The 12,198-nt window shown below is 36.9% G+C and overlaps 1 protein-coding gene across 5 annotated transcripts in view; it reads left to right on the plus strand.

Annotated features, from left to right (window-relative positions):
• The window catches only part of MIA2 (MIA SH3 domain ER export factor 2), a 58,353-nt gene that overhangs the window by 31,962 nt on the left and 14,193 nt on the right, over positions 1-12,198 (plus strand). For all 5 annotated transcript variants that reach the window (XM_060758843.2, XM_060758835.2, XM_060758827.2 and 2 more), the window contains 10 exons: positions 323-433; positions 1,035-1,106; positions 1,579-1,683; positions 3,222-3,344; positions 4,685-4,808; positions 5,680-5,726; positions 6,095-6,185; positions 7,029-7,167; positions 9,936-10,037; positions 11,213-11,273. In XM_060758843.2, the coding sequence (XP_060614826.2) occupies positions 323-433; positions 1,035-1,106; positions 1,579-1,683; positions 3,222-3,344; positions 4,685-4,808; positions 5,680-5,726; positions 6,095-6,185; positions 7,029-7,167; positions 9,936-10,037; positions 11,213-11,273 (975 nt within the window). The remainder of the gene's footprint in view (positions 1-322; positions 434-1,034; positions 1,107-1,578; positions 1,684-3,221; positions 3,345-4,684; positions 4,809-5,679; positions 5,727-6,094; positions 6,186-7,028; positions 7,168-9,935; positions 10,038-11,212; positions 11,274-12,198) is intronic.

The raw sequence follows: 12,198 nt of genomic DNA on the forward strand, positions 1-12,198 counted from the left end.
AAATGTTTGGAGCAATTTCAAAACAAAGGAAGAGGAAACCTGTGAGTGTACAAGGAGTGGGTTATTACCATGGATATCAAAAACAAATAAGGAAATGTGATACATTAATTTGTATGATTTATTTTTGTTGGTTCACTGCTCTAGGCATGGATTCTTAAAACATAGAGTATCCACATTCCGTGATTGTGCAAATCATTCAAATTTTGATGTGATAGATATATCCTAATCCCCTTAGTCTATATAACGGCTTCTAATATTTCTTCAGATTATGTTGTGTAGTTGTAAATGCCGGTAAATGTCTTTCTAAACTTCCTAATTTCAGAAAGCATATGAAGAACTGAACAGCTCAAACTCTGTACTCAAAAATGAAATAGCATTATTAGAGAAAGAAGTGAGAGAAGAAAAGTCTAAACGATCAGAACAGGATGACTTGGTATGTGTTCCATTAAAACTCATTTTGCTCAGTCAAGAAGTATAATAATATTGCATGTGTTGTTGAGTGTGTTTGGGAGATTCACCTGGATATGATTTGTCATCAGCATAATTAAATCTAGTTTAGAATCATAGAATCATTGAGTTGGAAGAGACCTCGTGGGCCATCTAGTCCAAGCCCCTACCAAGAAGCAGGAACATTTCATTCAAAGCAACCCCGATAGATGGCTGGTGTTTGGTTTATCCCTAAACACGAGAAACGAACCTTCCTGAATTCAGTGGTACTTCTTCTCAAGTCATGTATTTGTTTTCCTGCATGCTCAGGTTGTACCTAGGTATCACTGAATGGTTTGAATGACTGGCTAGCTATATAGCTAGAAAGATTTATTCCTTAACCCCATGCAATTGCGTGAGTGTTTAATTTTGCTTTATTATGCATAGTTGAAGCCAATCAAAATAAATAATTCACAAATGCTGCTCGCCATTTCATGATTCCAACAATAGTAATTGAAAATGAAATGATTTAAGTGAGTTCGTCCAAAGATAAACTGTCAACTAGACTCAAGGAGCATTTATAAAGCATATATTTAATGTTTTTCTAGATGACTGAAATACAGAAAAAAGTGGAATTTTTAGAAAATGAAGCAAAATCTATACAGTCGCAAGTAGCTGAAGTAAGTCAATCTTTTAATTTGCTTTGATGACTTTTATAATAGTTTCATACGGCACTATAACAAAGTCTGGCACCTGATTATCAACCTTTTAAATTGGTCTAAATATGTCTTACATGTCTTCCTGTATGTGGACACTTTTCCAGATTATGGATCTTCTGTAGCAAATGAAGATATCTCTATTGTTTTGACAGTAACTTGGGATTTTAGAGCAATTTGATAGTGGTTCAGTAATACAAATGATTCCAAGTCAAGGACACTCTTCTGTTACATTGTGTGAGTTGCTCAATTCTCTTCCAAAAGTAAAGAAATAATTTGACACAACCTCATGAAAGTAAAGTGCTGTGCTAAGACATGCAGAATGTCGAAGGAAATCTTCAGCAGTGCCTTCATAACATACTTTGACTTATCTTTTATACAAGAAAGGAGATTTCAAGAACATACATTGACATATGAGGAGTTTCATTTCATTTAGGCCAAGACCACATTGAAAGTGTATGAGATCAACAGAGAGAGGCTGAAGAACTCTGTCCAAGATGCCTTAGAAGAAAACAATCACCTTCAAGAAAGTCAAAAGCAGGTAGATGTTTTGCCACTGCTTGGTTTAGGATAATTTTATATGAAAAGTATTTTTCATTTAACATAATTCATAAAGTTTTAAATACCAAGGCATTTGGTGCTTGGTTTTAAAATGCTATATAGTGAAAGCTCCATGATCCAATTGTCAACTCTCAGCAAGTCCAGGATCCAATTTTCTTTACCTGGTGCCTTGTGGAAATTGCACACTTTACCAGAAAATCTGGGGGTAGTTGGAGATAGGTGATAAAATTGACTGAAAGCTAACATCTGACTTAAAAAGATGGTTGTTTTAGTGATGTTAAGTGCAAGTAGAAGTTTTTTTTCATTCTGATGGGATTTAAAAACTGAAGACCTTTAAAGGCTTTCAAGAGCTGGCTATATTGTTTTAAAAAGTACAGTTTTAAACATTTTTATCATTTTTAAATGTATATTTTAATTGTTTTAATATTGTTAATAGTTTAATTCTGCTTTGATGTTGATTTTGTGTATGGGCCCCCTGGTGGTGCAGCGGGTTAAACTGCTGACCTGCAGAACTTGCTGACCAAAATGTTGGCGGTTTGAATCCGGGGAGTGGATCTGAGCTGCTGTTAGCCCCAGCTTCTGTCAACCTAGCAGTTCAAAAACATGCAAATGTGAGTAGATCAATAGGTATCGCTTCCGCAGGAAGGTAACAATGCTCCATGCAGTCATGCTGGCCACATTATCTTGGAGGTGTCACGAACAACGCCTGCTCTTCATCTTAGAAATGGAGATGAGCACCAGCGCCCAGAGTTGGACACAACAAGACTTAATGTCAGGGGAAACCTTTACTTTTACCATGTGTATCTTGTTAACATCATTGCAGTCATCTTAATTTGAAAGTTGCCTCTTAGTTCCAATCTGGGAGAAAGTTGGGATGATGTTAATGATACTGTAGTTGTGGTAAGCAACATCAAGTTTGAGTCTGAGAGTCATCAAGAACTGCAAAAACAGCTTTGAGGCCTGCACATGACTTTTTGTTTCCATTTTGCCTTCTTCTAGTTTAGGTTTTTCTTAAAATGTAGAAGTTATTGTATTGTATTGTGATTTAATTATATAAATTGTTATCAAGTTCTTTTTTTCCTTTTTCCCCCTTTTTTTCTCTTTTTTTCCTTTTTTCTTTTTTTTCTTTTTTCCCCTTTTTTCCTTTTTTTCCCTTTTTTCCTCTTTTTTTTCCTTTTTTTCTCCTTTTTTTCTTCTTTTTTTCCTTTTTTTCCTTTTTTCCTTTTTTTCCTTTTTTTCCTTTTTTCCTTTTTTTCCTTTTTTTCTCCTTTTCCCCCCCTTTTTCCTTTTTTTTCCTTTTTTCTTTTTTTCATTTTTTCCTTTTTTCCTTTTTTCCCTTTTTTCCCTTTTTTTCCTTTTTTCCTTTTTTTCTTCTTTTCCTTTTTTCTTTTCTCTTTTTTTCCTTTTTTCCTTTTTTTCCTTTTTTCCTTTTTTTCTCTTCCTTTTTTTTCCTTTCTTTTTTTTCCTTTTTTCCTTTTTTTCCCTTTTTTTTCTAATCTTGCAAAATTTTCATTCCAGCTGTTACAAGAAGCAGAAGGATGGGGTGAACGATTTAGTGAATTAAATGAGCAAACAAAAATATTTCAGTGCTCTAAAGCAGATATGGAAGAAGCTCTTAAAAACAAGGAAAGTCAAGTCAAGGTGAGAGCACTGTGTTAGAACAATATTGACTGCCAATAGCCTATTTCAGCTATTCTAGTAGCTCATTTTGGGTGCTATCTTTGCAAAAGGATTTCAGTTAACTCAGGAAGAGTCCTCATAACTCTCCCCATATCTGCTCCAGAGAGATCCTTACACTTTTAGAACAGATTCAGTGGGCTTGCAGTAGACCAAGATAGCATTAGATTTCACCCTTTGTTATCCATGTGTGATACAATGTTGAAGTTTCTAGTAGGGTTTTACCAGTTTTATCAGCCTTAAATGCGATGCTCTTTAGAGGTACAGTAAAATAGAAAACTGTTGTGATATGTGCTGACATGGTTCACAGATGGCTGAAAGATCTCTGGTACAGAGGATCAAATTGCTGTGGATCTTTCTATGAGTTATTCATGTAGATATATCTGCATGTCTGATGTGATCAGTAGGCAGCATTCTCTTCATATGTAGAAACAAAAGTGCTAAATACAGTATAATCTAAAATGGCAGTTAGGGTGCCCAAATCCAGGAGGAGGAAGTCCATAGACATAGTAAATAGGTGTATATATTTATAGAGATATAGATAGCGTGTGTGAGTGTTTCTTATTCACCCACCCTCAAATTATTCCTGGGTGTGCTCTCAGATCCTGCCACTCAGCATCAACAGCTCCCATTGTAATCTTTGAGGAATACAGGTGCCACTCTCCAGTCTGGATGAGACTCTTGGTGCTGTGTTTACTCTGTTTTCCTTGATTCACAAGGGAGTGACCTGCACTGTTCCAAAACCAAAGAAAGGAAAATGACAGGTTTTGGCATGTTTGGTGCCTTGCTGGACCCTTTTTTAATCATCTGAGCAGTTATATTCCCTCCACATATTTTGTCATTTGCCCCTTCTAAAATATTACATATGAACAGGTAAGCTAATTCATAAAGAAGCTACAGGCATTCTGGCAAAACAAAAGCGTGGCAATGAAATGTCTTTGATTTCTTGAGAAATCTGTCATCACCCTTCCAAAGTTCTTAGAACATGTTCCAGCAAGTTTTCACAAAGATACAAGTGACTGTCAAAGATGAATAAACCTATTAATAAACTCAGATTTGGAGTGCTGGGTGTAGGGAAGGGTGGGTACGTTTCGCCTGCATCTACGGCAAGCATCCTCAGAGGTTGTGACCTCACAATCTCTGAGGATGCTTGCCATAGATACAGGTGAAATGTTAGGAGAGAATGCTTCTAGAACATGGCCATATAGCCCGAAAAAACCTACAACAACCCAATAAAATATTTGTTTTTTGTAAATAAAGTAAAAGTGTAATTCCTATTTTCCCTCCTTTTCAATATTATACAGTCACTGACTGAGTGCTTGTTGAAGATGAAGGACTGGAGCTGTGCCATCGGGGAGCATGAAGATACTGAAGACAGTCACTGGGGGAATGATATAAAATGTGAAAGAGAAAATGGGGAACATTTAGGTAAAGGCTAACATACCTATTGTGTAAACAAGAAGAAAAATGATTGTTGCTCCAAAGTCTAATGATGAAGCTTGCTGTCTTTATAAATATAGTACAATCCCTGTATCCATGGGGAATATATTCCCAGGCATTGTATGGATATGGAGCATTGTAGATAATGATGAACTCTATTAAAATGAAAGATTTCTGGGCCAAGAGTACCATAAAGTCACTCTGCAGAACCTAGAAAATTCCTAGAGATGACATATTTTGTCAGATGTGGATAAATGATACAGGGCAAGTGGGTGTCACACTGTATATCTTTATCAACAAATGGGAATTCAAATAAGATTATGTCATGACTGTTTGTAGATGGTATCATTTCATATATGAGATGTGTTTTCACTTACGCTTTATACTGCTGTGTCCTGGACTTCTCACTGCTATTAACAACATGTTCAGAATGAATGTTGCTGATAGAAGTTTCCTTTTAAAAAGAACAAAAACCCCAATCCTTACAATTATGCTCGCCCCCACACTTGCATAACTCACCAGAACACAAACCGGTTTGACAACTGCTCATTCTTGTCCTTAACTTGTGGATAAGCAGCCTACACAAAAAGGTCGGGGCTTTAATCCTGAGGAGATGCCTCTCTAATTGAATTGCTAAGCATATCACATCCATTTCAAAAATAGGAATGATTCTTTGAAGCTTGATCAGGTGAATTATGTACCTGTTCTCCCTGCTCCACTCCTACTCTGGCTTTTTTTTAGCCTGCTTTTGGGAATTACTCTTTTAAAGTAGTAAGTGCTTTACAGGATACCAAGAGTGAGACTTTTTTTTGGTGATTTACTGTTTTTTCTTCTTTTCCCTCTTTGTTTATTTTATCAGATGACCAAGAAAAACGAACCATAAAAAAACTGATTTACGCTGCAAAGGTAATTAATCAGCCAGTATTCATTTGTTTATACTGCCCTTAAAAAAACAGCCTTATCAGCACACCTGTTTAGTGCATGAACACTATCTATATTTTGTTAGTTACCATGGGAATATTTTTATGTGGATGAGCACTACACAGATTATCAACGTAATACGACTAGTTTCTTCATGTTCTGTACCTTTGACTTGTTTCTGACCCTAAAATGAACCTATCACCGGGTGGGGGGGTTGGGGGGGGGGTGGTGGCAAGATTTGTTCAGAGTGGCGACCCAGAATTAAATAGAGACTTACTTTGGGCATGCATCAGGAGTCACTTTTTCAATCACTATCTTAAATTGTTTTGTCTTTTTTTCATTCTTCAATATAGTTGAATGCTTGTTTAAAATCCATGGAAACAGAAAGAAATCAAATGTATTCAAAACTAACTGATGAAAACAAAGCAAAAGAGGAACTTGCAGGTAATTTCATTTGTTTTTATAATTTAAAATGCTGTTTTTTTAAAAAAATGAGGGGGTGTTTTTGTGTCACGAGTGACTTGAAAAACTGCAAGTTGCTTCTGGTGTGAGAGAATTGGCCATCTGCAAGGCTGTTGCCTAGGGGACACCTGGATGTTTTACCATCCTATGGGAGGCTTCTCTCATGTCCCAGCATGGGAAGCTGGAACTGACAGACAGGAGCTCACCCCACTCTCTGGATTTCAGTCAGTAGTCCTGCTGGCACAAGGGTTTAACCCATTGTGCCACGAATGAAATAATAACATGAAGTTAATTAAGATTTTTGAAAAATAGGTGCTTATGTACTTTGGCTAATTACAAAAATGTTGCATGAGCTGAAATTATTAATCAAATCGAGACAAATTGAGATATGATATGATTATAACACCTTATGCCTGTTTCTGTGCATCTCGGGCTCCCCTCATTTTGAAATAGACATGAGGGGAAAGTAGATTTGCGCCTATATTTATCACTATCATTTTAATTGATTGCTGTTTGAGCTTCTTAGTTGAAATATCCTTAGCATTGTTTTGTGTGTCATCAATATTAAAAGGAAAATGTCTGTTTCATTTGGTGTCTGTTGGTATATAGCTCTTGGTCGCCACCCGTGAAATTAGTAAAACAAACAAAAACACACACACCCCCAATTGTCTGGAGACTTTAAAGATCACCATGAATATTTTAAGTCTACTTCAATTCAGTCTAGACAATCTGTTTCTTTTCGGTGTGAAAAAACATGATTCAACATGATTTATCTTTATCTACTTTAAATTGCTGGTTGTTTGTAATCCTTTTTCTTTGTAACAGAACGTATTGAAAATTTGCAAAAGGAACATGGCACATTGCAGTCTGAAAATGCACACTTTGAAAGTGAAGTTCAGAAGCTTCAGCAAAAGCTTAAAGTCATGTCAGAGCTGTACCAAGAAAATGAAATGAACCTTCACAGGTATTAGTAACAGCAGATTCATTGCTTAATGAATAGTTATTCATTTGTTGTTTAATTAGTAACCTAACAGAATCTGTACTCCTGCTTTCTTTGAAACCATTCTATTATGTAATATTCATTTTATTTTGAAATGGGCTAGCCACAAACATGGAGCCCTTGGTGGTACAGTGGGTTAAACCACTGAGCTGCTGAACTTGCTGATCGAAAGGTCAGCGGTTCAAATCCAGGGAGTGGGATGAGTTTTCGCTGTTAGCCCCAGCTTTTGCCAACCTAGCAGTTCAAAAACATGCAAATGTGAGTAGATCAATAGGTACTGCTTCAGTGGGAAGGTAACAGTGCTCTATACAGCCATGCTGGCCACATGACCTAGGAGGCATCTGAGGACAACGCAGGCTCTTCAGCCTACACATGGAGATGAGCACAGCCCCTAGACTTAATGTCAAGGGGAAACCTTTAGCCACGAAAATGGATGTTAAGGGGGGGAGGGGGATATCCTTTTTCCCCCACCACATGATTGCTTTGTACTACTCACCTTTTTCTGAGAATAGTTGCCCCAATGCAAATTTCCAAGAAATATGCCAAGATAACCTTTTTCTGTGTGCTGGCCTACAGAACCTCTCTCTCTGTCTCATAATCTAGGAAAGAAAATACTTTTTTGTAGAGGAGAGAGGGAAGTAAACAAAGACCAAAAGTAGAAGATTCAAATATAATAATTAGTTTTACTGTTTCTCTTTGCTGCACAGGAACTCATTAATGCAATCTAGGGCTAATTGGCACCTTAGCTTTGGAAAATGAGATTACTTACAGAGTTTATGGCACATTTTTGTCTCTCGGCTTCTAAAGGGCTCCCCCCCCCCTTTTTTGAAGTAAGTTGAGTGTCTATCTTTTTTCTCCTCCCAAAATTCCTTGTGATTGACAAGGTAGCTAGTATGTGATAAACATCTTTTTTTTTTGAAGGGGAGTCCCCGGTGGCATAGTAGGTTAAACCCCTGTGCCGGCAGGACTGAAGTCCAACCGGTCACAGGTTCGAATCAGACGAGAGGCAGATGATCTCCCTCTATCAACTCCAGCTCCTCACGCAGGGACATGAGAGAAGCCTCCCATAAGGATGATAAAAACATCACATCATCTGGGCGTCCCCTGGGCAACGTCCTTGCAGATGGCCAATTCTCTCACACCAGAAGCAACTTGCAGTTTTTCAAGTTGCTCCTCACACGACAAAAAAATTTTTTTTTTGAAGGGCAAACTGCCTTAAATTTCTTTCTTTCCTACAATTGTTAAAGGTCAGAAATGGCCTCTCCCTTTTCTCCCTCTTTCCTGGGAAGTTTGTAGCAGAATCTCAGCATGAACAGTTCAGCATCAAACAAACCCAGTGGATTCTATTTTTGGACCCACTTGCAGTGCTCCTCCTGTTTTTACAAGTGTTTAGTATGAGATGTACAGTAGGAATTTTACTGTTGGTCATGTTATTATATAGCATGGCCTGATGATGAAAGCTCATGATGAAGCACAATGAAGAGAAGGCAGCTTTACTTTATCATTTTCTAGAACATTCCAACCCCTGTTTGTTAAAGTTGGTGAGTGGTATAGAACTGCCAAACTTAGAGCAAACTGTGTGGACACTAACAGAAGTGTTTGTGAGCATCCTGTCACTCAGGGACATTGCATTGGTGATGTAAGGCATAACGTTCTGGACACTGGAGTTCTATGATCATATCTTCTTTAAGCTTGGCCACATTGTGTAGTCTAGAATATATAAAGAGCCTTTATCTGTGGATGTTTGTGAATAGTTACTGTCTGTATAGTTTTGTTCCTCCACATGGGCCCCGTTATTATCATAATAGCAGCTTCTGGGAGGAAGAGAGGCCAGATTTTATGTCTTAGTCCCACCATAGTCATTAGTTGTTGTGCATGTAAACGTGTTTCAGAATGGTGATATTTCAGTACATTGAAATCGAATAGATTGAACAAATTCTCTTATAGAACAACAATTTTCAGTAATTTTTACCTCCAAGTTAGGGGAACAAAATTCCATTTTTTCATGTGAGGATCTTACTTCCTAATTACTGCTACAAATGTTTATTGCAGTAAGTGATCTGTTTATATTGACAACTTTTACTTATTAATTATATTATTATTATGTTTATTGTATCCCGCTTTTTTTCTCCATGAGACTCAAAGCAGCTAACATTAAAAGCATTACAATACTATTCCAATATACAAATATACAAATATTAAAACAGTATTGAACATCATTAGGTTAAAAAAATCATTTTAAATCCATAAAAACATATAAAACCACATATAAAGGTAAAGGCTTCCCCTTGACATTAAATTTAGTTGAGTCTGACTGTGGGTGGTGCTGCTCATCTCCATTTCTAAGCTGAAGAGTTGACATTGTCTATTGAGGTCTCCAAGATAATGTGGTCGACATGATTGCATTGAGTGCCGTTACCTTCTCACTGAAGAGGTACCTATTGATCTACTCACATTTGCATGTTTTCGAACTGCTAGGGTGACAGGAGCTGGGGCTAACAATGGGAGCTCACCCTGTCCCGTGGATTTGAATTGCCGACCTTCCAGTCAGCAAGTTCTGCAGCTTAGCCGTTTAACCCACTGTGCCACTGCGCCCCCATATAAAACATATAAAATAATGTTCTATAATCTTGAGTATTTGTTTTGCAAAAATAACTTCAGGTCATGTTTTTCTTAAGAAAAGTACAAAGTTAACTGAGTTGTGACTCATCAAGGGATTTTTTTTATTGAAGGAAGTTGACTGTAGAGGAAAGACAGCGTTTGCAAAAAGAAGAGAAACTTTCCAAAGCTGATGAGAAGATAATTCATGCTGCTGAAGAACTAAATACTTATCGGTAATGAAAGATTATGTTGGTATTTTTATTTATTGAATGCAATAAATTTGGAGTCAAGATAGCGCCTTCTTTGGAGGCTTTTAAGCAGAGGCTGGATGGACATCTGTCGGGGATGCTTTGAATGTGATTTTCAGGCTTCTTGGCAGGGGGTTGGGCTGGATTGCTCACAACGTCTTTTTTAACTGTATGATTCTATGATAAATTCAAGAATTGGACCAAACAATGTGAAATTTGTGGAATAAAACACAGGATAAGATATTGTCAAGTTTGAGTATTCCAGCTATTAAGACAGTGTGATTCCATATTTAAGTTAATTCCACTAAAGTTGCCAGGAGTGGGCTGGGAATATGCACCAGGGAACCATGAAGTTGCTCAGTAAATATTACAGTATGATGCCTTGGATGATGGGAAGTAATTCTAGTACTTCAAACAGCCCCATAAATTCTATCGGTTTCCTTATTTTGCTACTGTTTCTTCTGTATCCTAAAAACAGAGAGATGCAGTTGAGAGAGGGACTATGAAAGTTCTGTTTCAAGCATGGAGTCCTATTTCTCTAGCTTCAGGCCATAAACCATTCCTTCACCAAAATGCTCTAAAAAGCAGCAGAGAGCTTCAAAGTGATTGAATCTTCAGTGCCAGCAACTAGACTGAATATTTATTTATGTATTTACTGTATTTGTATGCCGCCTTTCTCAGCCCATAGGCAACTCAAGGTGGTAACAGGGCAAAATTCAATGCTTACAATGTCATAAATACAATTAAAAACATAACATATAATAAAAACTAAAGAAATCAATGAAATATAAATTCATAGTGTCTCCTTGTTAAAAACATTGTCCAGACTCATTGTCACAGTGTTGAGTACTGTGGTGGAAAAGGTTATTTTTCAATGGTTTACCTTTTCCGTTTGCTCCACAAGAAGGCCATTTCAGCCAAAGTAGACTATTAAGCATTCATTTCATATCAGAGAGACGAGAAGCGCCATCCAGTTCTTGTCCTCTTTCCTTCACAGGAATAGGAAAAAGGGAACGGTTTATAATCTGTAGCTTCTGTTCTGCTTTTTGATATCATGCATAACAACGTTATTTGCAATTAATTAAGAAAAGTGGCATGTTGTAGAAATTTCATGGTAAGACTTGGTGTTGATATTATCCTTGTTCTGTATTCCATTATAGACAGCAAGCAAAAGATTTAGAAGAAGAACTGGAACGAACTGTTCGCTCTTACCAGAATCAGGTATATGTATATTGCTTTTTTAATTGGCACTTCATGTACAGTTGATAATGCTATTGGCTTGAAAGTTCTCATCTACAACCTGTATTCCCATTGGTACCAGTCTGATTTATTTCAAAGAACATCCATTTGGGATTTCAGTATTACAGCATGATCCTATACATGTTCAGTAAGAATTACAATTCCATAGACATCAGTGAAATTTGCTCCCAGATAAGTGTAAATAGAATTGCAACCTTGAATATTGTTTTCTGCTGACAACATATCTTCACTTAATTATAAGGAGCAATTATGTACTCACAACATTTAAGGCATTTATCGACCTTGTCATATGTTTAGTATTTAAGATGGTATGTATCTAGATTTTTATCAAAGCATGCCTTTTCAGACTCCTTGTGTTTGCGCCATTCATAAAAATTGGGGATAGAAGAATTGTGTCACTACATGAGCATTCCTCCCAGAGCTTTAAAACAGCTGCTTACAAATAATACTTTATGTGTATTTTTACTCCCCTCCAATAATAAAAGTGTAATCAGTTCTGCTGTGATTCTAATGTGATGAAACATAACTTCACTCATTTTGCCCTATAAAGCTGAACTTTCAAAAAATGAGAAAGTAAATCATTACATTTAATCATATGTACTTATAGCAATAACTAATTTCTTTTCAAACCTTTGCAAGTGTTATTACAACTTTAGATGAGTTGTAACACTACAGTTGCAACTGTATCTATAATTAATTACATTGTCGAAGTACTCTTTCAAGCTCAGTTTCCTTTTCCCTCAATGCAGAGGTATTCTGTGAAGCTGGCACACTTTTATCTGGCCACACTGCATTTGGCCACCTGTGCCTGTGAGTCTTTGGCTGGTATAGATATCTGGAAAGTAATTGACACAGAAAAGTAGAGGATAAAGGCTAAGAGAAGAAA

Source organism: Anolis sagrei, chromosome 1 (genome assembly GCF_037176765.1).
Source record: "Anolis sagrei isolate rAnoSag1 chromosome 1, rAnoSag1.mat, whole genome shotgun sequence".
Classification (NCBI taxonomy): domain Eukaryota; kingdom Metazoa; phylum Chordata; class Lepidosauria; order Squamata; family Dactyloidae; genus Anolis; species Anolis sagrei.